Source organism: Mobula hypostoma, chromosome 11 (genome assembly GCF_963921235.1).
Source record: "Mobula hypostoma chromosome 11, sMobHyp1.1, whole genome shotgun sequence".
Taxonomy (NCBI): Eukaryota; Metazoa; Chordata; class Chondrichthyes; order Myliobatiformes; family Myliobatidae; genus Mobula; species Mobula hypostoma.
This window is the reverse complement of record NC_086107.1, coordinates 14,133,518-14,161,274: the sequence shown is the minus strand read 5'-3', so window position 1 is coordinate 14,161,274 and position 27,757 is coordinate 14,133,518. Positions and strand designations below refer to the sequence as shown.

The following is a 27,757-nucleotide window of genomic DNA, read 5'->3' as shown; positions in this document are numbered from 1 at the left end:
TATATACCTCTATCAAATCTCCCCTCATTCTTCTACGCTCCAGGGAATAAAGTCCTAACCTATTCAACCTTTCTCTGTAACTGAGTTTCTCAAGTCCCGGCAACATCCTTGTAAACCTTCTCTGCACTCTTTCAACCTTATTTATATCCTTCCTGTAATTTGGTGACCAAAACTGAACACAATACTCCAGATTCGGCCTCACCAATGCCTTATACAACCTCATCATAACATTCCAGCTCTTATACTCAATACTTTGATTTATAAAGGCCAATGTACCAAAAGCTCTCTTTACGACCCTATCTACCTGTGACGCCACTTTTAGGGAATTTTGTATCTGTATTCCCAGATCCCTCTGTTCTACTGCACTCCTCAGTGCCTTACCATTAACCCTATATGTTCTACCTTGGTTTGTCCTTCCAACATGCAATACTTCACACTTGTCTGTATTAAACTCCATCTGCCATTTTTCAGCCCATTTTTCCAGTTGGTCCAAGTCCCTCTGCAGGCTCTGAAAACCTTCCTCACTGTCCACTACACCTCCAATCTTTGTGTCATCAGCAAATTTGCTGATACAATTTATCACATTATCATCCAGATCATTGATAGATGACAAGTAACAATGGACCCAGCACTGATCCTTGTGGCACACCACTAGTCACAGGCCTCCACTCGGAGAAGCAATTCTCTACTACCACTCTTTGGCTTCTACCATTGAGCCAATGTCTAATCCAATTTACCACCTCTCCATGTATACCCAGCGACTGAATTTTCTTAACTAACCTCCCATGCGGGACCTTGTCAAAGGCCTTACTGAAGTCCATGTAGACAATATCCACTGCCTTCCCTTCATCCACTTTCCTGGTAACCTCCTCGAAAAACTCCAATAGATTGGTCAAACATGACCTACCACGCGCAAAGCCATGTTGACTCTCCCTGATAAGTCCCTGTCTATCCAAATGCTTGTAGATTCTGTCTCTTAGTACTCCCTCCAATAACTTACCTACTACCGACGTTCAACTTACTGGCCTATAATTTCCCGGATTACTTTTCAATCCTTTTTTAAACAACGGAACAACATGAGCCACTCTCCAATCCTCTGGCACCTCACCTGTAGACAGCGACATTTTAAATATTTCTGCCAGGGCCCCTGCAATTTCAACACTAGTCTCCTTCAAGGTCTGAGGGAACACTCTGTCAGGTCCCAGGGATTTATCCACTTTAATTTTCCTCAAGACAGCAAACACCTCCTCTTTTTCAATCTGTACAGTTTCCATGATCTCAATACTTGTTTCCCTTAACTCCATAGACTTCATGCCAGTTTCCTTAGTAAATACAGACGCAAAAAACCTATTTAAGATCTCCCCCATTTCCTTTGGTTCCGCACATAGCCGACCACTCTGATCTTCAAAAGGACCAATTTTATCCCTTACAATTCTTTTGCTCTTAATATACCTGTAAAAGCTCTTTGGATTATCCTTCACTTTGACTGCCAAGGCAACCTCATGTCTTCTTTTAGCCCTCCTGATTTCTTTCTTAAGTATTTTCTTGCACTTCTTATACTCCTCAAGCACCTTATTTACCCCCTGTTTCCTATACATTTCATACAACTCCCTCTTCTTCTTTATCAGAGTTGCAATATCCCCTGAGAACCAAGGTTCCTTATTCCTATTCACTTTGCCTTTAATCCTGACGGGAACATACAAACTCTGCACTCTCAGAATTTCTCCTTTGAAGGCTTCCCACCTACCGATCACACCTTTGCCAGAGAACAACCTGTCTGGTATCTTACTAATTCTCAAATATTATTGGCCCTTAATGCACAGACTCTATTGGTTATTCACACTTGTATTATCGTAGTGTGACTGGTGATTAATTATGCATACAAAGAATTTGACTATCCAGAAGTTTACTAATTTGTTGATATCTGTACTCAACTGGTCAATTTCTGTATAACAATGGTATTTCTTTGTTCTAACTTTAGAACCAAGTTTGCTGGCAGGGGCCATGCTGTTCTCCTTATGCACAAGTAAACAGAGTCTGATGAAGTAAGTAAAGCAGGTAACACAGTGCCAGCCACGAAAGCTACCCCCACCCCAGGTGAGCAGGTACGGTCCATAACAGCAGCAGACCTGAGAGAGACTCTGCAGTGTCTTTCTCCGGGCCCTGGGCACTGGGCACCGGGCACCAGGCCGGACAACGTTCCAGGCTGAGTACTCGGGGGAGTGCACACTGATGTCTTCACAGACATCTTCAATCAGGTTGCTATTCCTGCAGCATTCAAATCAGCCACTATCATCTTTATTCCAAAGAACTCAACCCCTTCAAAACTAAACGTTTTCTGCACACTGGCACTGGCACCAATGATCATGAAGTGCTTTGAATGCCTGGTAATGGCACGTGGCCAAGTGGTTAAGGCATTCGACTAGCAATCTGAAGGTCGTGAGTTCGAGCCCCAGCCAAGGCAGCGTGTTGTGTCCTTGAGCAAGGCACTTTATCACACAGTGCTCTGTGATGACCACTGGTGTCAAGCTGTATGGGTCCTAATGCCCTTCTCTTGGACAACATCGGTGTTGTGGAGAGAGGAGACTTGCAGCATGGGCAACTGCCGGTCCTCCAGGCCTGCGCCCTGGAGAGTGAAGACTTTCCAGGTGCAGATCCATGGTCTCGCTAGACAAATGGATGCCTTTTGTTTGTTTGTTTGTTTTAATGGCAGATATCAAAAACTCCATTTCTGCCCCACTAGGCACTCTCCAATATGCTTATCAACAGAACTCCTCTGTGACAGATGCATCTGTCATGCACCTGACCCTGACACACCTAGAAAACAGGGACACTTAAGTCAAAGTGCTGTTTCTGGATTTCATTACAGCATTCAACATTATCGTCCCACAGAGACAGATGAACAAACTCCTACTCCCCGGTCTAAATACACCAGCGTGCAACTGGGCGTTGGACTTCCTAACCAAATGACCTCAGGTAGTCAGGATGCACAATCATTCCTCCCTCTCTATCATCCTCTACGCAGGTGCCTCCTAGTGCCGTGTGCTGAGCCCTCTGCTCACTCCTGACTGCTCAGCTGAACGCCCGAGTAACCACATGGTCAAGTTCTTCGATGAGACAACAGTGGTGGGGCTCATCACCAACAAAAACAAGACGGCCTACAGAGAACAGCTAGAACAGCTCTTCTTCATGTTCACAAGACAAAGGAGATGGTTATCGACCTCAGGAAAGCTCACAACGCTCACCCCTCTCTTTATATCAGCAGCAGGGCAATGGAAACTGCGAGCAGTTTCAAACTCCTGGGAGTGCACACCTCATGGTCCCAGAACACATCCTACACTATCTAGAACGCTCAACAGCACCTTTTCTTTTTGAGAAGGCTGAAGAGAGCTGGTCTTTGCACATCATACTCATGTCCTTCTACAGATTTGCATTCGAGAGTCCCCAGAAAACTCATGGCAGTGGACAGAAAGCCTCTACAACCAGCTGTTAAAACTGCCCAATGAATCACCAGCTCCAGCCTACCCGCCATCAAGGACGTACTGTACATTCAGAAAGGAGCCCGAAAAGGATGGGTAACATCATGAAGGATCCCACCCACACTGCCCGCAGACTCTTTGTCCCTCTCCCGTCAGGCTATGTAGCATCCGCATCAGGACCACTAAACTCGAAAACAGTTCATTTCCATAAGCAGTAAGGCTGATCGAAACCTCCACCCCCCACCCACATCCCTCAGCACAACTACTTTAACAGTTCCAGTCAGAGTCACCTTATAAATACTCCTGTGTCTAGTTGCACCTTATGGACATAAAATCTATCGCTGTATCTATGGGTAGCTATCTTGTCTACTTATATTTATTGTTTTCATTTATTATAGTGTTCTTTATCTCACTGTGTTTTTTTGTGCTGCATCAGATATCGAGTAACAACTGTTTTGTTCCCCATTACACTTGTGAACTGGAAATTACATTAAACAATCCTGAATCTTTTATCTTTGAATCTTGATTGAGGAACAAGTGCAAGTTTTCTGAGTTCAGTTAATTGTTGACGACACTGGGCTGAGGTTAGAACTGCGGGAACAGAAGGATGTCTTCATTGATGGTGCCCTTATTCGTGTGCATGGGTCTCACATACATAATAAATGGGGGAAAGGCAAGTAGGTGGAGATGAGTCCATGGCCAGATCAGCCATGATCTTATTGAATGGCGGAGCAGGCTCGACAGGACAGATGGCCTACTCCTGCTCCTATTTCTTATCTTCTTATTATGTTCCTCACTGAGCTACACATATCCACCTGCTGAGAACCACTCTCTGCCTTCCAGCAGATAGCCCTCCTCTACATGTCCTCTGGTTGATCTCCAATCTCAAGTAAACTTCTAAAAGGTGACAGGTGAAGCCAGGTGGGTGGGGAGAGTGTTGGTGGAGAAGGTAAAGGTCTGAAGAAGAAGGAATCTAATAGGAGAGGAGAGTAAACTGTGAGAGAAAGGGAAGGAGGAGAGGCGCCAGGGGAGGTGAGGAGAAGAAAGAGGTAAGAGGGGAGCCAGGGTGGGGAATGAAAGAGAAGGGAAGGGGAAGGAGGATAGATTACTGCAAGATAGAGAAACCAATGTTAATGTCATCAGGTTGGAGGCTACCCAGACGGAATACGAGATGTTGCTCTTCCAACCCGAGAGGCTGCCTGACCTGCTGAGTTCCTATGTGTTACTCTGGATTTCCAATAGCTGCAGAAACTCTTGTGTTTACGATATGATGTCATACGCCTATGATGCTGCTGCAGTTAAGCTTTTCATTCACCTGTGCATACACGGCAATAAACTCAGCAGTGAAAGCAACCTGATGATAAAGTAAACAGGAATTCATTTAATGGGTATTTAATGCTGTATAACACACAAATAAGGTCAATGAAACAAGGAAAAGCACAAAGTCGAATCTATGACAGAATTAACAAAAATCCCCAGCATGAAGCACCCAAGGTTCCAAAAAGCATTGGCAGAGGAGGTGCCGGGAATCTAATTCTTCCTGCAAGAGGGTCAAAATAATCAGGGTGTGGCCTCTGGAATAGGAACCAACCATTGACATTAAGAATATTAGACATAAAAGCAGAATTGGGCTACTCAGAGGAATTGCTTTAGCTATAGAGTGGCAGCTCTGTGAAATTCATTGCCATAGGCTGCTATGGAGGCCAATGCATTGCGTATACTTACATCGGAGGTTGGTAGGTTCGTGATTAATCAGGGTTTCAAGGGTTAAGGGGCGAAGGCAAGAAAATGGGGTTGAGAGGGACAATAAATCAGCCATGATAGAATGGTGGAGCAGGCTCAATGAACAGAATTAGGCCAATCAGCCCTTCAAGTCTGCTCTGGTTCGTTGCATTTGTGCTCCTGTGGCTTGTGCAATCAGGAGCCACAGTACTGAAAACAGAGCACTGAATCAGGATACGTGCATAACAAGCATCAATGTGGAAATGAAGTAGAGGCAGATGCAGGCAGTATTACTGAAGTGGCAGTACATGATCACAGGATGGCACAGGCCACAAACCAGTGAGCTTGAATCAAGTAAGACAGTGGAAGCGGACAGACCAATTGCTTTTGTTCTTACCATGATGGAGGAGATGGAGGCTGCCACTTTATGAAGAGTTCTCCATTTTAAGCTAAAGTCACATGGCTTGATCAATGTTTTGAAGTCGACACAATGATGCCTCAGGTAATCTGCTGAACTAGGGATTGCTTCCAAATAAGAAGTTATTTCTGAGGTGTTCCTTAGTTGGATATAACATGAGGCTTTTTGACTGTTGGGGTCTGTATCTGTTCTGTGTGATTGAAGCTGGTCGCTGATTGAGAACAAAGCCATAAGTTACCGATTGTCACTTGCTGGGAAGAGGGCTATAAATGAATGCTGGCCTGGAGCAGAGCCAATAAAAAGCAGACATCCCACCCTGCAAAAACTCATTTCAGGGAGGTAGCACCACCATTTCAGGGAGGTAGCCCCCATATCTCCCCCCCCCCGCCCCCCCCCCAGTCGACCTCCAAGGGCACATGTATACGGAACATTTGATTATGAAAGAACACAACAATTTATTTGACACATATTGAAACTATTTACACACACACATACATATATATATATAAATTCCTTGTTGAGTATTTTGTTGGCAATCTCAATGCTAATGCAAGTAGCTTTTCTATTTCTTTTGCAAACTTTCCTTGTACTGTGATGTGGCTCTGCTGAAAAGAACTGTGAAATACTTAAGCAGCCTTCCCTACAATTAGCCTCCCTAATATGTTGTGGTCCCTAAAAGAAATAAAAGCATAAGATGTATCCTTATCATATTGTCTTATGTAATACTTGGTTTAGTGATTTTGTCCAATCTGTAAACCAATCTGTAATCTGTAAACTGGGTATATGCAGAAAATGTGACATTAAAATACAGTATGTACTTATATATTATCCTGGAGTTGATTTTTAATTCTATTACAACTTTAAGCACACCTACAGGGAGTTTGGCCTCATCACGTAGGACATCAATAGAGTAGCTCCTTAGCAGCTGGCCAGCTAGTTTAAATAACGTTAGCTATGCTAATGAACGAACAACACCTGTTAAACTCACCTCAACATGTCTTTTACAGTCTTAACCCACCATGGGCAATAGAAAAGTCACTGTTGTAAACAGTGCAGTGAGCAACACTCATTATTTTTGACCCCTATTAGGCAGGGGTACACTTTAGTGTAGTCTGGGGTGAAGTACGTTTTATATTTTCTTTTTTTGGAACACTTTGCCATGGCGGCGCAGGACACAAAACTGAACTGATGGAGAGACAGAGGTCGACTGTAAAGCCCGCCCACAAAGAAAACTGATAGGTCTACTTAGCACAAAGAGAGACCAATCAGGATGCTCGCTCTTGCTCCCGCTCTCGATCTCGCTCCCGCTCCCCCTCTCCCTCTCATTTCTGGAATATTGTATATAATTTGCGGGTGTCAGGGAGCTGCTATTAATATGCGGGAGACTCCCGGAACTTCCGGGAGAGGTGGGATGTCTGAAAAATGTTTTAAAGGTCAGCCCCATGACCTATAGTCAATGACACTGGAATGAAATATTTGAATTGGTAAGAAATAAATACAAAAGCGGACGTTTCAAGTGTGTTGGCAGCGGTAACTGTAGATCAACTATTGTGGATGTGAGGAGCCCCACGAACATGTGAAGAATCAAAATGGGACAACAAGGAACATGTAGTCAGCAGCAGAAAGTCCTCGTTTAACCAATTTCTCACATTTCAGCTGAAGTTGGTTCATATGCTCCAAATCCCTACTTCTCTGTTCCTGTAGCTCAATAACATTTCCCTTAATGGTTTTTACTTCCTTCTCTAATCTACCCTGTTTCTCGCTGATATTCTTGGCATTTTCTGCTGTAATGTATCTTGCTCAGCATCAGCTTTTTCCTCAATATCCTTTTAAATCCTCAACGAGGCAGGCTACTGCTATTGGCTTCAGTAGCTGCTTAAATTGTCTTTGTTTCCCTTTGGTAATTTTAAAAAAGCTTTGCTGCCTTCAAGGCTGGTGTGTCCAGCATACTCCCCACATTGTGGTCATTTTCCCAATACGTCCTTCTGGAGGAATCCCTCCAATCAAAACAATCCTAGTCCTCTGGACTTGCAGAATTCCCTGAATTCTTCTTCCTGGGTCGGTACTCGCAAATTACCCAGCCCCAGATCTCTCTGTTTCTCACCCATATGGTCTGACTCGAGTCTCCCGCTGATGGAGAGATTTATTCTCGAGCCCACAGTGGGGATGCCGATTGTGTCACAAGAATCACACCTAGTAAAAATGATCAGGGAGGCTCAGTAATTACCGACAAATACCTTAACGGTCTCAATGGAAGAACACGGGGACTTACACAACCAAATGCCTGTGTACACATTTACTAAGTTTTTTTTGATCTTCCATGAACAAAGAGGGGGGACGTCGACTCAGGCCATGAGAGGCCTGCGTCAGGCATTTTCATGCCTTACAAGGCGCAGATTGGAACTCTGTGTGGGGCACCACTCCTTGCACAGACTACAGCAATGTGTGATTAAGTGCCTTGCTCAAGGGCACAAACACGTTGCCACAGCTGAGGCTCGAACTAGGGACCCTGAGATAACTAGACAAACGCCTTAACCACTTGCCCACATGCCCAACAAAGAATAGAAACTATAATACCAGTTAAAAAGGAGTTTCTACTGCTGGCCACATGTTCCGCATGGTCCCATATCAAATCTCCACATGTCTGTGGAGTACCTCATGTCCACAATAGTTGGTCTACAGAGTTACCACTGTCAGCACACTTGAAGCGTCTGTTTTCACTTTCATTTCTTACCAATTCAAATATTGCATTCCAGCATTGCTGGCAGTACTACCTACAACCTACACCAGAGTCTAAATGTAGTGAGGCCCAGCATAACACAAGTGGGGTAGGAACAGTGTTGGAAAATACAAGGAGATTTGTCAATTTGGTACCTGCGTACCATCATGTGCAGGTAGTTTTTAATCTCTCGGTTATAATGGTGCCTGAATGGTGCTCATCTACAATGGGACAATTATTGGGAGACGACTAAGCAAGAGCGAGCTTAAACCAGTCAAAAATAGAAAAAGAGAGGACTGTTGGAATTAGTGGAAGTATGTTATGCATCAAGGTTCACGATGGTCAATACTTTAGATATAGCAGAGTTAGGAAACCAGATATAGCTCCTTCAGCAGAAAATGTGGAGAAAATGATCGGAATCAGGTACAGACTGATGAAATTGGAGAGAGTGCATCGTAGGTAGCTCTGGATTCAGTTAAATTTCCGAAGCCCCTTCAAGATACCATGAATTTGATAATTGACCACATATCTAAGGGAATGCATAAAGTGGAGATCTGTGCTACGTATACTAGTTGTTTGCTTGCCATGATTGCTACAAATTTATTACACCGATGGACATCATTTACCAAATTGGGTATCAGATGAACAACTAAAGGAGCTGTGGAAAAGTGCCTTGTGCCTTATTAGAAGTCTAATACTAACCAACAGAGTACTGGGTATACGTGATGATAATAAAGGAAGTTTTTATGTCGGTGTGGTATTTCATATTCCCCGACATGGAAATAATTTAACCTACTCTTTGAAAAGAGTTCACAGTGTGGGCAAATATCATGAGAAGACATATTCTTAAGCAACCCACCAACAAATGCTATTGTTATGAATGGTACCGGGAAAGGGATAGATTTATCAAAATGTCATAAAAGGGGAAAACCACTGGGCTTATCCAGAAGAGATGAAAAAACAGAAAGTTCTGGATTGTGGTTTCATACTTACGAGAACTGTTCATTGTCTTCTTCCTGTAAATCATGAGTTTTTCTTATAACATGCATTGATGGGACAGACATATCACAACAACAGCAACAACGAGTTACATCAAGAGATGAAAAGAGTGTCCTTTGGAAAGTTATTATGTTGCAATTGGGAGTGTGACTTTAGATTTAGCTATTGGAAGATGAACTTTGTCTCAGCTAGTATTAAATGTGGTAATGAAGGAGAAACTTTCAATCCAACAAACTGATAAAAATTGATACTTGTGGGACTATTTTGTTACCAAATTGCCACTGATTTCTCATTTGAATGTAGACTGGACACGAGTTTTGGAGAAGACAAAGGAGATAATCCATCAATGAATTAAACACACTCAAATTATTAATACATGCTGGTGACCTGCTGATAAAGCAAATTAAATACTGAGCAAAGTGGCTCAGACTTATGGGTTAAGTTTTGGAATTGGGGATCAAATGTTCAAATATACCCACGGGTGAGGACAGTATTGTATGCTGTGGTAATATCAATTTAATGTACGCTGATAATGGTTTTGTTTAATGTGCATCACCTTAGAAGTTGAAAGACTGAAGCTGTGCAAAAGGAAGAGGATAATGGTTTTGCAATACAGAGAGGACGATTGTCTGTAAACAGTGTATGAATTCAGTAAGTAAATGGTACCTTTATCTTTGTATAATTGAAGTGTCGCTCACCTGCTGGGGGGTTCATGGCAGTCCTATGAGTAGTCAATAGGATAGAGGTGGATAGTAATCCTAAAATAAAAATCTTTGGATCAAGAGGAGGGAGATGTTGGCCAGAAAGAACTACAGTCTACAAATCAGTGAATTTGAATGAATCAAGGAAGCAGACAGATCAGTTTCCTTTGTTCTTGCCACGATGGAGGAAATGGAGGCTGCCATTTTCTGAAGAGTTCTGCATTTTAAGCTAAAGTCACTTGGCTTGATTAGTGCTTTAAAGTCAACACAATGATGCCTCTGGTATTCTGCTGAATTATGGATCATTTCCAAATAAGAAGTTACTTCTGAGGTGTTCTTTGGTTGGATATAACATGTATGTTTTTGACTGTTGGGTTCTGAATCTGTTCTGAGTGATTTAAGCTGGTTGCTGATTGAGAACAAAGAGCCATAAATTATCGATTGTCACATGTTGGGAAGAGGACAATAAATGGATGCTGGTCTGGAGCAGAGCCAATAAAAAGGTGTTAAAGGCCAGGCACATGACCTACAGCCAATAACACTGGAATACAAGATTTGAATTGGTAAGAAAAGCAGACACTTCAAGTGTGCTGGCAGCGGTAACTTTGTAAGAGACCAGTTATCGTGGATGTATCACAGACACATGGTTATGTGAAACAGGACTACGAGGAACTTGTGGCCCGCAGTAGAAACTCCTGTTTAACTGGAATTATATTTTCTGTTCTTTAACTCTTCATGAAAGGTCAGGAAAACTTAGTAGGTGTGTACAGAGGTATTTGGTTGTGCAATGTTCTTCCATTGAGACAATAAAGGTACTTGACAGTAATTACCAGATTCTCTCTGTGCCTCCCTGATCATTATCACAGGGGGTGATTCTTGTAACAATTTAAATAAGATATGAAGGAAAATGGAACACTTAATACCACAAACTATCCATTCAGTATTGGATGAGGCTGTAGAGTTTTGTGTCAGGGTGGAATACAGTGACTTTATGATCCTACAACATTCATGAAGAGGAAGTCCAGCTTCAGATATGTCAGACACCAAATACACATGATTATTTGGTGATGCTTATTCAATTAAAGGAGGAGGGTTAAAACCAATGGAAGTGATTCAATTCTAATGGTTCCATTTGGAAAACCATAAAGGAGGAAGAGGTTTTGATTCTCAAGGTGAATACCATAGTCATACGTTATTGGTCCCGGGGGAAATGCGGCAAAGCGGAATGGAAAAAGAATTGAGTCAGAAGCAATCTCAATTATTTGAACCAGAAGTAATTATTTATTTAACGTCTGCTATATTTATAGTCAAATACATACGACTGTAGGGGTCCCCAACCATTTTTATGCCATGGACCACCAATAACATCAAGCAAGGAGCCCGTGGACCCGAGGCTGGAACTCCTGTTACACCGAATAATATACATTGCCAAATACAGATAATAAAAGATATAAACAAACATCACTACAAACAATACACTCAAAATGCCAGTAGTATCTTCTCTGCAATACATAACAGCAAAATGCTGTCGAGTAATCCCAAACGCTTTCTACCCAAGTAACATGCAATTCAGAGTTATTAAATGAAACACGCACTGTTTTCCCCATTCAAATATCCCAATTATTACTATTGCTACATGGTCTGATCAAAGCTGATGTAAACAATGCCAAGTTCTGTTGCTTATTTATTTAGAGGTACAGCACTCCAGCCTAACGAGCCCATGCCGGCCAGGAACCCATGTACTCTCTGGAGAATTTACAATGACCAATTAACCTACCAACCAGTACGTCTTTAGACTGTGGATGGAAACCGGAGCACCCGGAGGAAACACCCGCGGTCACGGGTAGAACGTGCAAACCTCCTGAGCTGTAATAGAGTCATGCAAACTGCTGTTACCATGGTGCCCGCTTGTTTGCGGCTGCCTGGCGTGAGGGGCCAGCACACAGCACGTTGAAAGAAAGGTTAATGCAATGGTGGGGGGTTGGTTGGAATACTAAATGCAAGGAAATTATGGTAGTTATATAAAACTCTGGTTTTGTGTTGCTCTTCTGGACTTTGCAGGAAGTATATATTAACCTCTTAAGAGTGTTGCAGAGTGCATTGTATCTTATGTTGATGTTTTTCTTGTGCATCTGATGTTATGTGCCCATGGTGCTGCTACAAGTAAGCATTTCATTGCACCTAGGCATACATGTAATGCTGAGGCTTTATAAGGCACTGGTGAGGCCCCACTTGGAGTACTGTGAGCAATTTTAGGCCCCTTATCGATGAAAGGATGTGCTGACATTGGGTAGAGTTCAAAGGAGGTTCCTGAATCTGATTCTGGGATTGAAAGGCTTATCGTATAAGGAGTATTTGATGGTTCTGGTACTGTACTTGATGGAATTTAAAGGAAGGAGGGTGGGCGAGGGGGATCTCATTGAAACCTATTGAATGCTGAAAGGACTCGATAGAATGGATGTTTCCTATAGTGTGGGAATCTAAAACCAGGGGGCACAACCTCAGAATAAAGGGATATCCATTTACAATGAGGATGAGGAGGAATTTCTTTAGCTAGACGGTGATGAATCTGTGAAATTCAGTGGTGCAGGCACCTGTGGAGATCAGGTCATTGAGTGTGTTTAAGACAGAGGTTGATAGGTTCTTGGAAAATCTGGGACTGAAAGGGAGAAGGCAGGAGAATGGGATTGAGAGGGAAATGGATCAGCCATGATCAAATGACAGACAAGACTCGATCGGCCAAATGGCCCAATTCTGCTCCAGCGGCTTATGGTTATATATATTCTGCACAACATTGTGCGCTGAAGGGCCTGTACTGTTCTATGCTAAATGTTCTATGACTTTGACTTTGAATGACATAGAAGTTAAGTTGATGCCTGTTGACCAAAGGCAATGCAGATTTCATCCAACGAAAAGCACAGATAATTTAACAATGAAGATAGAAATCATTATTCTCAAACAAGGAGACATGAAACTAAACAATCTACAAGCAAAAAGAGCCAGAATTCTTAAGTAAAGGCATACAATCCCAGAGATGTTCAGCATGTCAGAACTAGACAGGCTAAAGAAGGTTCTCTCTTGACAAGTGCCTCCCGATGTACAGATTTTCTTCTATGTTTTGACATAAAATTAGAGTTAGGATGTTTAAGAAGGACTTCTCCAGACAAGTAGTAGTAGAAATCCCCAGGAATTAGATTCAGATTCAGACCAGATTATTATCATCCGTACTGAGCTGCAACTGAAATCCCTTAGCAGGTTTACATTAACTAAGTGAGAGAAAAGCTGGAATTAAAAAAATGGATCAGTTACAATCTAGGAAGAAAGAGGTTTGAGATATTAAATTGCCTACACAATAAGCAATGTATGGGAAGGTATGGCTGTCAGACATCTGAAGTGCTATTGGGAGTGTTATAATGAGGATTTTGAAGGGCAAATTTACCTCTTTTTTTGGAGGCAACTTTTATTTCCACAGGTGGTTTTACATTCGTTATGCAGGAGTATGAAGTTCTTTATACAGACAGCACGAAGAATTGCAGTTTTAGTAATTTTTTTAAAAAAAATTACATGCTAGAAACACTCAAGAGCAGCCATAGCACTATTTCTCTGCAGGTCAGACAGCATCTATGGAGAGGACTGATGAAGGGTCTCGGCCCAAAACATTGGCTCTTTATTCCTCTCCATAAATGCTGGCTGTTCGGCTGAGTTCCTCCTAATTGTCTGTGTGTTACTGTAGAATTCCAGCAGCTACAGAATCTCCTGTCTACTTCTCCTCTCACAGACGTGGCCCGATCTGCTGAATATTTCCAGCATTTCTGTTTTTGTTTCACACTTAACAAGAGTTTCACTTTCACATCTACTTTAAAAATTTTTAATACAAATTCCGCAAAATATAAACATCTTGGAACAAGTGATCCACTGTAGACAGGAAAAAAAAACGAATTCATAAAAGCTGTATATAAAATTAAATCAAGTAACAAGGATATATGTAAATTCCTCCAATATTGAGCAAATCCGTTATTAACAATCGTTTCAAGTATAACAGATCTTTGCAGACATTCCCTCCTGAAGTAGTGATAACCACTGAATGTTGCAGTCTGTATTTAGCATAGGACGCAACCACTCAAAACCAAACTGGGGTGCAGACCTTAGGTCAGTTTCAAAAACGCCAAAATGCCAGTGATTACGCCCGCAGAGAAGACAACGAATGTTGGCCATGTTGCATTCCCGAAGTATGAAAAGATTGTCTCCTAAACAAAAAGAAAAGCAGCTGGTGAATGAAATTCAAAATTCTGAGCGTAACGGACTCGGTCTTGCTTAATTCGGCCTGCCACTCCCCTACTAACTTCATGCGGACTCTTGTGTATTTAATGGCTCTTGAACTCCTGAGCCTAAAAGTCTGGTTGTAAGGGGCAGAGATACCTCACAACAAATCGAGCACTGCTAACAGCGATCACCAGAATGCCGTAACATTCAATGACAGCCAATGCTGCCAAAGGCCTTTGAACTATTTTTAAACATCACGGACGGTCAAGAACCAAACAAAGAAAATTCGATTCGATTTTAAATGAACTAGAAATACTGTGTATATTAGAAAAATAATTAAATAATTTAAAATATTTAGATCGTAAGACACAAGAGCAGAATTAGGCCATTTGATGCATTGAAGCTGCTCTGTCATTCCATCATGGCTGATTTATTATCCCTCTCATCTCCATTCTCCAGCCTTCTTTCCATAACCTTTGACACCCTGACTGATCATTAACCTATCAATCCCCACATTACATATACGCAATGACTTGGTTTCCACAGCCATCTGTGGCAATGAATTCCACAGATTCACCACCATCTGGCTAAAGAAATTCCTTCTCATCTCTGTTCTAAATGGATATCCCTCTATTCTAAGGCTTTGCCCTCTGCTCCTAGACCCACTTACTAGAGGAAACATCCTCCCCACACCCACTCTATCTGGGCTTTTTAATATTTGATAATTTCAATTAGATTTCACCCTTATTCTTCTAAACTCCAGTGAGTACAGGCTCAGAGTCATCAAATACTCCTCGTACATTTACTCTTCATTCCTTCTCCAAAGTGCATGACCATACAAATCCTTACACTATATTCCATCTGCCAGTTTACCCATCTTTCCAAACTGTTTAAGTCCTTCTGAAGACTCCCTGCTTCATTAACCCTACCTGCCCCTCCACCTATGTTCATATCATCTGCAAACCTGTGCATAGGGCCATCAATTCTTTTATTCAAATCATTGACATATAAAGAAGCAGTGCAACATGACCCTTGGGGAACTCCACCAGTCAGCCAACAAGAAAAAGCCCCTTTTATTCCCACTCTTTGCCTCCTGAAAGTCAGCCAATATTCTATCCATGCTAGTATCTTTCCAGTAATATCTTCCCAGTAGTATCTTTCCAGCAAGGCTCTTACCTTGTTACCTTTGGAATGTATCTATCCTGCACCTTGTAAATGACCCCCAGGAACTCCAACCATTGCTGTTCTGTCATCCTTGTTAGTGTCCCCTTCCAATCAATTTTGGCCAGCTCCTCTCTCATGCCTCTATAACTCTCTTTACTCCACTGTAATATAAGTTTAACTTCGCCCTCTCAAGCTGCAGGGTGAATTCTGTCATATTGTGGTCACTGTCTCTTAAGGGCTCCTTTACGTTAAGCTCCCTAATCAAATCTAGTTCATTACACCAGCGGTCCCCAACCACCGGGCCGCAAAGCATGCGCTACCGGGCCGTGAGGAAATGATATGATTTGGTGATGTGAGTCAGCTGCACCTTTCCTCATTCCCTGTCACGCCCACTGTTCAGTCATCACGCGCGCATCGTCCATGTCAGTGCGGGAAGGAGATCAACTCCTCGAGCTTACAAATGACGGCGGGCTGAAAAGTATGTTTGACATAACATCTCTGCCGGTATTCTGGATCAAAGTCAAGGCTAAATATCCTGAGATAGCCAGGAAAGCACTGAAAACGTTGCTTCCATTTCCAACATATCTCTGCAATGAATGCAACGAAAACCAAATTGCGGAATAGACTGGACATAAGGAACCCCGTTCGAGTATCGCTGTCTCCCATCACCCCTCGATAGGACCGTCTTGTTGCAGGAAAACGAGCCCAGGGCTCCCACTGATTCAGCGATATTGGTGCGTTGCAATGATTTTATAAGTTCATACGGGGAAAATATGCACTGTGTTTAATATCCAAACGTTACTTAAAATGTTATGATGCTATTGACTTATATAACCATATAACAATTACAGCATGGAAACAGGCCATCTCTGCCCTTCTAGTCCATGCCGAACGCTACTCTCACCTCATCCCACCGACCTGCACTCAACCCATAACCCTGCATTCCTTTCCTGTCTATATACCTGTCCAATTTTTCTTTAAATGATAATATCGAACCTGCTTCTGACACTTCTACTGGAAGTTTGTTCAACACTTACTTCAAGCTCCCCTGTCCTTATCACTATATTCATGTGAGGAAAATGCGCTGTGTGTTTAATATTAAATTCGTTAGATAAAGCTTTTTAGAAACGAAATTGAGTGTATTAGCCACTTATCACCGATATTCCGGTCGTGATTAACACCCCCCACCCCCCCTCCGAACAGAATCGCCAAAAACGATTTGTAGACGCAACGTATTTGACTGCTACTCTTGTCCGTTGGCAACCATCCCGCGCCCCCCCCACCCCCCCCCGATCGGCCAGTCCACAAGAATATTGTCAACATGAAACCGGTCCACACTGCAAAAAAGATTGGGGACCCCTGCATTACACAACACTCAATCCAGAATTGCCTTTCCCCTAGTGGGCTCAATCACAAGCTGCTCCAAAAAGCCATCTCATAGACATTATACAAATTCTTTCTCTTGCGATCCAGTACTAACCCAATATTCCTCAGTCAACCAGCAAATTGAAATCTTCCATGACAACCATAACTTTACACTTTTTATGTGCTTTATCTCCCATTGTAATTTGTATCTCACTTGCTGGCTACTATTCAGAGGCCTGTATATAAATCCATTAGGGTCTTCTTACCCTTGCATTTTCCTTAACTCTTACCCACAATGATTCTACATCTTCCAATCCTATGTTACCTCTTTCTAAGGGTTTAATTTCATTTTTTTTTAAACCATCAGAGCCTCCCCACTCCCTCTGCCTACCTGCCTGTCCTTTTGACACAAGGTGTATCCTTGGATGTTACACTTTCAACTCTGATCTTCTTTCAGCTACGACTTAGTGATGCCCACATCATACCTGCCAATCTCTAACTGTGCTACCTTATTCCATATACTCCCCATGTTACACTTCAATTCATCCCACTGACTGCAACTGCAACTTTGTCCTATCATCTGCTTGTCCTTCCTCACAAGCTCACTACACACTGCATCTAGTTGTACAGCAACTGCCCCATCCTCAGCCATATCAATTCAGTTGCCATCCAGATTGGAGAAGACAATCTGTTTCAGAGGTATAAATGGCTTGGGATGAAAGCACAGAAGATAAGGTTGCTACACTTACTTAATCTGGTTGAATGTTGCCGTAGCAACAACCTCTCGCTCAGCGTGATCAAAACCAAACAGCTGATTATTGATTGAAAGGGAAAGCAACTGGAGGTCCATGTGTTACGTACCCCGTAACTGGGTTGCCAAACCAGCAGAAATGGATCACTCAGTTGGAGTCTGGAGTACTAGAACTAAGAAAGTTTTATTAAAGAAACAAGCAACACATTAATCGAAAGGATAATAAATGCAACAGTTCAGCGATGATAAACTCACATGTGCACAGAATTAAGATAACAGCATCAATCAAGCTCTATCGTTGTCTAGGGGTAAATGACCAATTTCAAAATGACTCAAAGTTCATCCAGTTAGTAGTTCAGTTCGCAGTAATCGTTGCCATGGCGATGGACAAGGTGGGGGAAGAGAGACAGAGAGAACAGGAACAACTGATCATTCAGAACGGCTTCACTCACAGACCAGCGGGATGGCTCACAAGCAGCTTTTGGGCGGGTCCTTGGTGATGTCACCTGAGGTCACCGACTGTGACCCCTCCTCCAGATGCGGTCGATCCTCTGCAGTGAACCCGGCACCCAGGCAAGGGCGGACACACACCGGGTTCCCGCTGATCGTACCTTTCCACCCTTGTCGTTGTCTGGCACTTCTCACCCACTCGTGAGAGGCGCACCGCTTCCAGGGTCTTGTTACCTCGGGTGGCGTGTGTGTCACCTTAGCGAACCTGTCCCTTTTTATCCCCCTGCTGGGGTATCGCCTGTCCATCACTTCAAACAGTTCAAGGTTCAAAGAGGGGAGCCGCTCCAGACAGCTCTCTCTCTCCCCCGTTCCTTCATTACACATCTCCAGACGCTGCTCCATTGTTCCTTATCTCTCCTTCCCCTGAGGGCAGGTGGCAGACCAACTGCTGATGCCACTGATGCTAGCCCAGGCCAGCAAACATCTTAATTTTATGTGTATTCTCGTAACACATGATCCAGGCCTGAATATGAGATCGGAGTTGGAGAAGGTAACTTGCATGATCATATCTGCAAATCTGTCCTGAGACCAGCGCGTAGGTGCCATCACAAAGAAGGCACAACAGCGACTCTACTTTCTTAGAAGTTTGCAGAAATTGGCATTTCATCTAAAACTTTGATGACCTTCTATAGATGCACAATAGAGAGAATCCCGATTGGTTGCATCATGGCCTGGTTTGGAAATGCCAATTCCCAAGAATGGAAAATGATTAAAAAAAGGCAGATACAGACCAGTCCATCACAGGCAAAGCCCTGCCCACCACTGAGCGCATCCACAAGGAGTCCTGCCACAAGAAAGCAGCATCCACCATCAAGGTCTCGCATCATCCAGGTGACGCTCTCTTCTAGCCGCTGCCATTAGGAAGGAGGTACAGGAGCCTTAGGTCCCACACCACCAGGTTCAGAAACAGTTATTACCCTACAATCATCAGGGTCCTGAACCAGTGTGGATATCTTTACTCACCTCAATGCTGAACTGATTCCACATCCTATAGATTCACTATCAAGGACTCTAAAACTTGTTGTCATTTAAGTTTTTATCATTTACATGATTTGTCTTCTTTTGCAAATTGGCTGTTTGTCAGTCACTGCTATTTGCAATTTTTCATAAATTCTATTGTATTTCTATATTGTCCTATAAATGCCTGCAAGAAAACAAATCTCAAGGTAGTATATGTGTTATATACGTACTTCAAATTTCATACATGTCGCCATATATTATACTGAGGATCATTTTCTTGCAGGCTTTCACAGTAGAACAAAGAAACACAATAGAATCAATGAAAAACTACACACAACAAAGACTGATAAACAACCGGTGTGCAAAAGAAGATAAACTGAGCAAATACAAGATATAAAGAAACACATTTTTACATATATACACCCCGACCATGGCAATTTATTTGCAAACATTTCGTTCCTATACAAGGGGACATCGTCCCTGTGGTCTCACCCACCATTTTCCCTGAAGGTCCATGCAAACAAAATGGGAATTATCAATACATCAACTCACCCATCCACCCTGTTGCTCAATCCATGGGATCACACGGACTTGAATCAAATCTAAAGACCAGTTTATTATCTGTCGAATCAATGCCTTCGCACTTTTTAGGGCCTGCAAAAGAGGGCAAAATTACAAAAAGCACTATCAGAATCTGTAACAGGTTTAATAGGGCCAGCTTATGTTGCAATATATGCCGTCTTTGTGGCAGAAGTATATATACTTATACTTTATTGTCACCAAACAATTGATACTAGAACGTACAATCATCATAGCGATATTTGATTCTGCGCTTCGCGCTCCCTGGATTACAAATCGATAGTAAATATTAAAAATTTAAATTATAAATCATAAATAGAAAATAGAAAAATGGAAAGTAAGGTAGTGCCAGAAAACCGAGATGCAGGTCCGGATATTTGGAGGGTACGGCCCAGATCCGGGTCAGGATCCGTTCAGCAGTCTTATCACAGTTGGAAAGAAGCTGTTCCCAAATAAAAAATATATAAAACAAATTAAGTACGTAGTGCAAAAATAAAAATAATAGAAGGTAGTGAGGTAGTGTTCATGGGTTCAATGTCCATTCAGAAATTGGATGACAGAGGGGAAGAAGCTGTTCCTGAATCATAGAGTGTGTGTCTTCAGGCTTCCGTATCCCCTTCCTGATGGTGACAATGAGAACAAGGCATGCCCTGGGTGACAGGGATCCATAATGATGGACACTGCCTTTTTTGAGTTATCACTCCTTGAAGATGTCCTGGGTACTATGGAGCTGATGAAGTTTACAAATCTCTTTAGCTTACTTTGATCCTGTGCAGTAACTCTTCCATACCAGATGGCGATGCAGCCAGTTAGAATGCTCTCCACGGTATATCTGCAGAAATTCTCGAGCGTCTTGGATGACATACCAAATCTCCTCAAACTCCTAATGAAATGTAACTTGTTTGTCCCTCAATCTGTTTATCTGCTTCTGATTTTATTGGTTCCTTTTACTTGCTGATTTTGGGTAGGATATGACCCTGTTACCCTATGCATTATTTATAACGTGGTGATCAGGTGCTAACAGGCTTACGATCGGGGGTATCACGTCTGACACTGAGGCTACGTCCACACTACGCCGGATAATTTTGAAAACGCCGGTTTCGAGTAAAAACGACAGGCGTCCACACTAAGTGTTTTTCAAAATATCTCCATCCACATTAGGCGGATATTTGGGCGAGTCTCCTCCTACCGGGCATGCGCAGGACACACAGAAAACAAGCGAAGAGGAAACGATATACTTCGTGTGCGTTTGTCCAGTTACAGAGTAGAAAAACTTTAAAGGAATTGCTCTTGGCTCTCGCACAGGAGGACTTAAAACTTAAAAAAAAAACAAATACTGGAGCGTATGGAGGCAACCGACAGGGAGTTCACGGACAGTATGACCCAGCTGACGACGAACATTGAAAAACTAACTCTGTTACATTAATAAAGCACCTTGTTAAATGTATAAAATGTCTGCATCAGCGTTATCTTGTATTTCCATACAATGTTACATTAGGCTGTTACACATCTCTTGTCAGAGAAGTACTTGCATAAATAGGTAAACCACCTTCATACAAGCAAGGACAGAAAACAGGGCGAAGTGAGTATACTTATTTATTCAGTAAGCTATGGGTCAACTGGCTTCAGTCTCGTCTGTCTGTTCTGAAATTGTTAGGTGGTGGCGTTCAAGAAAACAACGAACATCTGTTCCAGCACATCATGACAGCATTTTTAAATAGTCAAAAAAACTCACTTTACAAATTTAACTCTCACGCTGTTCACACCGACTGCGCGTTATAACAGCTTGCGCAGTACCAAGCAGAAGCAGAAAAAAGCATTGTTGTTGTGGTGTTGTCATGACAGCGTTTTAAAATCTCTCCGGTTACCCCGTACACACTACGCCGGATATTAAGCGTTTTCGGATTTATTCACTCTGGAGAGTGTTTTCGAAAATCTCCGTTTTCGGGGGCTGAAAACGCTGGCTCAGTGTGGACGGGAGGGCAAAACGAAGAGAAAAAGCTTCGTTTTCAAAATTATCCGGCGTAGTGTGGACGTACCCTGACTCTTCCTCTGTGCAATCTCTAACTGGAGTACTCCACATGGGCAGGAGGTAATGGAAGCAGCTGTAGGGGATAACAGCATCATTTTGAGACCTGGCCTGGCTCTACAATTCTAAGGCTCTGCTAGATCTCACTGCCAAGTTATCTACTTCAATTAGATGGAAAGACAGTTTAAATGGAAACATTGGCTATACAAGGTAGCACACACAAAATGCTAGAGGAACTCAGCAGGTCAGGCAACTTGATGACCTTATACTCTATCTCGGTAGCCTTCAACTTGATAGTGTGAATATTGATTTCTCCTTCCTGTAAACAAATTCACCCCCACCCTTCCTCTGTTCTCCACTCTGACCTTTTACCTCTTCTCACCTGCCTATTACTTCCCCCTAGGTCCCCGCCACCTTCAGTTTCTCCTATTGTCCACTATCCTCTCCTATCAGATTCCTTCTTCCTCGGCCCTTGACCTTTCCCACCCACATGGCTTCACCTATCATCTTCCAGCTAGCCTCCTCCCCCCCCCCACCCCCACCTTTTTATTCTGGCATCTTCCCCCTTCCTTCACAGTCCTGAAGAAGAGTCCCGGCTCAAAATGTCGACTGTCTATTCATTTCCGTAGTTACTGCCTGATCTGCTGAGTTCCTCCAGTATGTTGTGTGTGTTGCTATGGATTTCCAGAATCTGCAGACTTTCTTGTGTTAACGATCGGCTGTACAAGACTGCACTTCTGTCCAAGGAAAAAATAGTGGTTAGTGCAGCATTATTACAGCTCAGGGACTTCCAGAGATCGGAGTTCAATTCTAGACCTGTTCTGTAAGGAGTCTCTGTATATTCTCCAATGGAATGCATGAGTTTTCTCCAGGATCCTCGAGTTTCCTCCCACAGTCTAGAAACGTAGCAGGTAGGTTAATTGGTCTTTGTAAATTGTTAACAAGGGACAGGTTTAGTTTCTTAACACATTTGTCACTGAAATTAATTTTACAAATAAAAATCCAATTGCACATTTGTACAGTAGACAGAATCCTATGAAATAAAATTAAGAATTTTAAGAAAAGGTAATAGAATCTTAAGATACAATGATTAGAATTTCATGGCACAAACAAATCCTCATAGAGGGATCAGAAGTGAAGTGAATGGGCAATTTCAAGTTTCTGGGTGTCATGATCTCTGAGGATCTAACCTGGTCCCAACATATCAACGCGGCTGTAAAGGCGGCAAGTCAGTGGCTATATTTCATTAAGAGTTTGAAGAGATTTGGTTTGTCAACTAAAACACCCGAAAACTTCTACAGATGTACCATGACGAGCATTCTGACAGGCTGCATCACTGTTTGGTACGAGGGGCGTGGGGGCTACTGCACAGGACCAAAGGAAGCTACAAAAAGCCATAAAATTAGTCAGCTCCATCTTGGGTACTAGCCTCCCTAGTATCCAAAACATCTTCAAGGAGCACTGCCTCAGGAAGGAGACATCCATTATTAAGGACCCCCATCACCCAGGGCATGCCTTGTTCTCTTTCTTTCTTTATTAATCTTTTTATTGATTTAAAAGGAGCATAAATACAATCAAGCAGAGAATTATCTCATATATATCAGTAACAATATAAACCGAAGTTAAGATAGACATTGTCAAAATCAAAGATATTATTAAACGAGTATAAAATATATAATAAAAAAAGAAAATAGCAATTCTCCTCTTACCCGTTTATGAAGAGAAAAGAAAAAACACTGAGTTTTAAATGAAGAGGGAAAAAACTCCCCACTACACTATATAAAAAAAGCAAAAAAAAAGGGACTGGGCAGTCCACTTTGAGGATACGACCAAAAAAAAGACTTTCTGATCAAATCTAAAACCTTAAAAAGATTGAAAGAGTAATAAATCAAATTAAATGAAAATATTGGATAAATGGTTGCCAGATTTGCTCAAATTTGAAGGATGTATCAAATGTCCGACTCCTTATCCAGTGGGGGGAGGAGAAGATGGCAGCGCGACGCAGCGCGCGCGGCCGTTTCGAATTGATATCGATATGTGTTATCTCGAGGGCCATGCACAATACTGATTTGATGGAGACAGCCGTGAGAAGAGTGGAGGAACACCTGGAGAAACTTCTGAAATGCCCACTTTGCTGCCGCTGCTACTGTGCAATCGAGAATCTCCAGAGGGGAAGGCCCCAACTCCTCGACTTTGCCTATTGCCTGTTGCCGGGGTCGGGGTCGAAGCGCTCAGCAGAGATGGTGCTCGGTGCTGGAGAGCTGGTCGGAGGCTCGGAGTTTTCGGATGGACTCAGAGTTGGACTGTGGTCAGATGCTTCCGGGATGCTGCATTGGCAAGTTTGTGGCACTGAAGGTTCACCGTCTGCGTGAGATGATGGGACTTTCGAGAGACTTTGAGACTTATACCGTGCCCATGGTCTGTTCTTATCAATTACGGTATTGCTTTGCACTGTTGTAATTATATGTTATAATTATGTGGTTTTTGTCAGTTTTTGAGTCGATTTGTCATGTGCTTCTGTGATATCATTCCAGAAAAACATTGTATCATTTCTTAATGCATGCATTACTAAATGACAATAAAAGAGGAATGTGTGTCCTCATAATCTAATCTAATCTAAACTTGAACAGGATATAACGGAGGAGAGCCAATAAAAGACCGTAGGTGGATTAGAATCCTTCCACTTCAATAAAATGGCTCTCCTAGCCAGTAAGGTCGAAAAGGCTATCATATGTTGAGCGGAAACAGGAATATTTCCTGCTTCCGATGGGATAATCCCAAAAATTGCCGTAAACAAATTAGGTTGTAGATCCAGATCCAAGACTTCTGTTAGCATTTTAAAAACATCTCTCCAAAAGTTATCTAGCTTTATACAAGACCGATACATATGAGTTAAAGTGACCAGCTCAGTATTACATCTGTCACAAATAGGATTGATATTGGAGAAAATACGCGCTAGTTTATCCTTTGACATATGGGCCCGATGCGCTACCTTGAACTGTATCAGGGAATGACAGGCACAAACAGATGAGTTGCTAATCGAATGAAAAATTTTACTCCATTGATTATCTGAAAATGACTTGAAATTCCGAATCCCAAGCACGTTTAATTTTATCATTAGATATCATTTGTGAGTTCAACAACCGTTTGTAGATTATAGCTGTCAACCCTTTTTGAAATGGTTTAAACTGAAAGAGAGCGTCTGTCATATTAGGTGGATAAGCAGAAGGGCAAGCCTTGTTCTCATTGCTACAATCAGGGAGGAGATACAGAAGCCTGAAGGCATATGCTCAGCAATTCGGGAACAGCTTCTTCCTCTCTGTCAAGTGTTTTCTGAATGGCCATTGAATCCGTGAACACTACAGTCGGCCCTCCTTATCCGCAAGTTCCGCATGCGCGAATTAAACCAACTGCGAATCGAGAAAACCCGGAAGTGCTCTTCCAGCACTTGTTGTTCGAGCATGTACAGACTTTTTTTTCTTGTCATTATTCCCTAAACAATGCAGTGTAACAACTATCTTACATGACATTTACATTGTATCAGGTATTATGAGTAATCTAGAGATGATTTAAAGTATACGGGAGGATGTGCGTAGGTTATCGTGGATCGAGATCGAAAAGAAACGGAAGTTCTCTTACTAAGTAAGTCGAAACAGGTGCATCCGATATTATTTAGCGTCAGTTAGTCAAACATTTGTCTTAGTATATAGTATATATTTTACCTTTCTATGCATATAAAACACTTAAGAAATGTATGTTTCAGCACCGGGCTCATGAACGGAAGTTCCCGAGTTCGATCCAGTGACAGACCACACCCGAACGCGCTCTCCATCCCTGCCGGGTTGATGTGAGGTTTGGGTTTGATGTGATCAAAAACCCAAAACCCCAAAACCCAATAATTAAACCACTGCGTTGCTTGTAATAATTGTAGCTTTCATTGGGGCAGGGCCCTTTCTCACTATCCTTTAAAATTGTTCCAATCGTTGCCCGACTGTAGCCTAACACTTTTCCAATGACCGATGGCGTTTCACCTCTTTCTGATCGCTTTATTATTTCCACTTTATTTTCAATCGTGATCGTGATTATTTTCGAGAACAGAAACACTGCAGATTCAGAGCTCGTCTGCCAGGTCCTAATGTCCACCGCACTGAGACAGGTTAAATAAGGTCCGGGGTTCCGCTGGGTCCTAAGGTCCACATCATTAAGACAGGTTGAATAAGGGACTTGAGCATTCACGTTTTTTGGTATCCACGAGGGGTTCCAGAACCAATCCCTCGTGGATAAGGAGGGCCGACTGTACTTCACTTTTTTTTTAAATATACAGTATATTATTTCTGTTTTTCCACTCTTTTAATCTATTCAGTATATATTATTGAATAATTAAAATTCAAATATATATATTTATACACACACATACACATACTTACTGTAATTGATTTACTTGCTAACTTATTTTTCTCTTTCTATATTATTGTGTATTGTATTGAACTGCTGCTGCTAAGTTAACAAATTTCCTGACACATGCTGGTGATATTAACCAGATTCTGATTATTTGCAGACACAATGAAAGTGCCTGCACTCTTCACTGGTGCATTGCAATCTGAATGTTAAGGGCCACAGAGAATGAGATGGTGAATACTTGGAATTCATTAATTCATTGCCGTGGAGGCCAAGTCATTGGATATACAGAGGATTCCAGTTAATCGAGTAATTGATTAATTGGGGAAGCCGCTTATTTGGACCAACACTTCAAAGAACAAAAGCAAATCAAGAAAATAACTGGAATTCCCTTCGTTTATTTGGGACACTATGCCACTTAATTGGGGCAGGAGACTGCTGCCGAACAATTTCTAACTAGAATCATTCTCGTGCACTAATGTGGCTGTTAAGACACTACACCGTGCTTAGAGCAGTTTTTAATTAGCATCAGTTGTGTGTGTTTGTGTACAAAGCACAGTGATTCATTGTCATTGATCGTTGGTGAGAAATAAGCAATTCTGCACCTTTTTGCTCACTGTGTTTTCAAGAATTCAGGCTTGGAAATGCCAGAAATGGCTGGGAGTGAAAATGAAATAATTTCAATACTTCAACAAGTTACGACCTATGAAGACTTTGAAAGTATCAACAATCACCTTGAATGTTAAAATGGAAATGAAGATTTGCAGGATACAATCATCAAAAGTTCTGTATGAAGGCACCCCATTATCTGCACTAGGTATCTGCACTGATTTTGTTTATCAATCAAAAAGAACACAGCAATGTACACTGTATGAATTCCTCCATCGATAAATAATAGGAACTAATACAGTTTAATAGCACTATAGTAGTATTGATAGTGCTCTAATTTGTTTTGTTTGTCAGTTAATTACATACATTGTTACTCAGTTAAATGATAGTTTGTCTTTATGATACTTTTTAAACTATTTCCATGAAACTTTGTCTAATTGGGGCAGCCACTTAATCAGGCCAAAATCAACTGGTCCCCATTAATCAGAATCTACATATTTAAAGTGGAGTATGATAGGTTCTTGTTTAGTAAGTGTGTCAAAGTTTACAGGGTTAAAGCAGGGAATGGAGCTGAGAAGAATAATAAATCAACCAGGACTGAATGGTGATGAAGCCTCATCAACTAAATTATAGAATCTATAATCCAGTGTCTGATACTCATAATTAGCCAAAGGAGTACAGTCGGCCCTCCTTATCCGCGAGGGATTGGTTCCGGGACCCCTCGTGGATACCAAAAACGCGGATGCTCAAGTCCCTTATTCAACCTGCCTCAATGCAGTGCACCTTAGGACCCAGCGGAACCCCAGACCTTATTTAACCTATCTCAGTGCGGTGGGCATTAGGACCCGGCAGCGGAGCTCTGAATCCACAGTGTTTCTGTTCGCGAAAATAATCATGGTCACGATTTAAAATATAGTGGAAATAATAAAGCGATCAGAAAGAGGTGAAACGCCATCGGTCATTGGAAAAGCGTTAGGCTACAGTCGGTCAACAATCGGAACAATTTTAAATGATAAAATGAGAAAGGTCCTGCCCAATTAAAGCAACAATTATTACGCAGCAATACAGTGGTTTAATTATTGGGTTTTTGA

The 27,757-nt window shown here is 42.1% G+C and overlaps 1 protein-coding gene and 1 long non-coding RNA gene across 2 annotated transcripts in view; one reads left to right on the top strand and one right to left on the bottom strand.

Annotated features, from left to right (window-relative positions):
* Positions 1-3,082, top strand: part of LOC134354230 (uncharacterized) — a 28,385-nt gene extending 25,303 nt beyond the window's left edge. The window contains exons 2-3 of the long non-coding RNA XR_010019736.1: positions 1,982-2,045; positions 3,026-3,082. This is a non-coding gene — a long non-coding RNA (uncharacterized LOC134354230). The remainder of the gene's footprint in view (positions 1-1,981; positions 2,046-3,025) is intronic.
* Positions 3,083-11,304: 8,222 nt separating this feature from the next.
* zgc:153993 (uncharacterized protein LOC767645 homolog) overlaps positions 11,305-27,757 on the bottom strand; it is a 38,657-nt gene continuing 22,204 nt past the window's right edge. Inside the window, exons 5-6 of the mRNA XM_063061699.1 lie at positions 19,604-19,705; positions 11,305-14,285 (exon numbers count right to left, since the gene is read on the bottom strand). Of these exons, the coding sequence (XP_062917769.1) occupies positions 14,184-14,285; positions 19,604-19,705 (204 nt within the window). The 3' untranslated portion in view covers positions 11,305-14,183. The remainder of the gene's footprint in view (positions 14,286-19,603; positions 19,706-27,757) is intronic.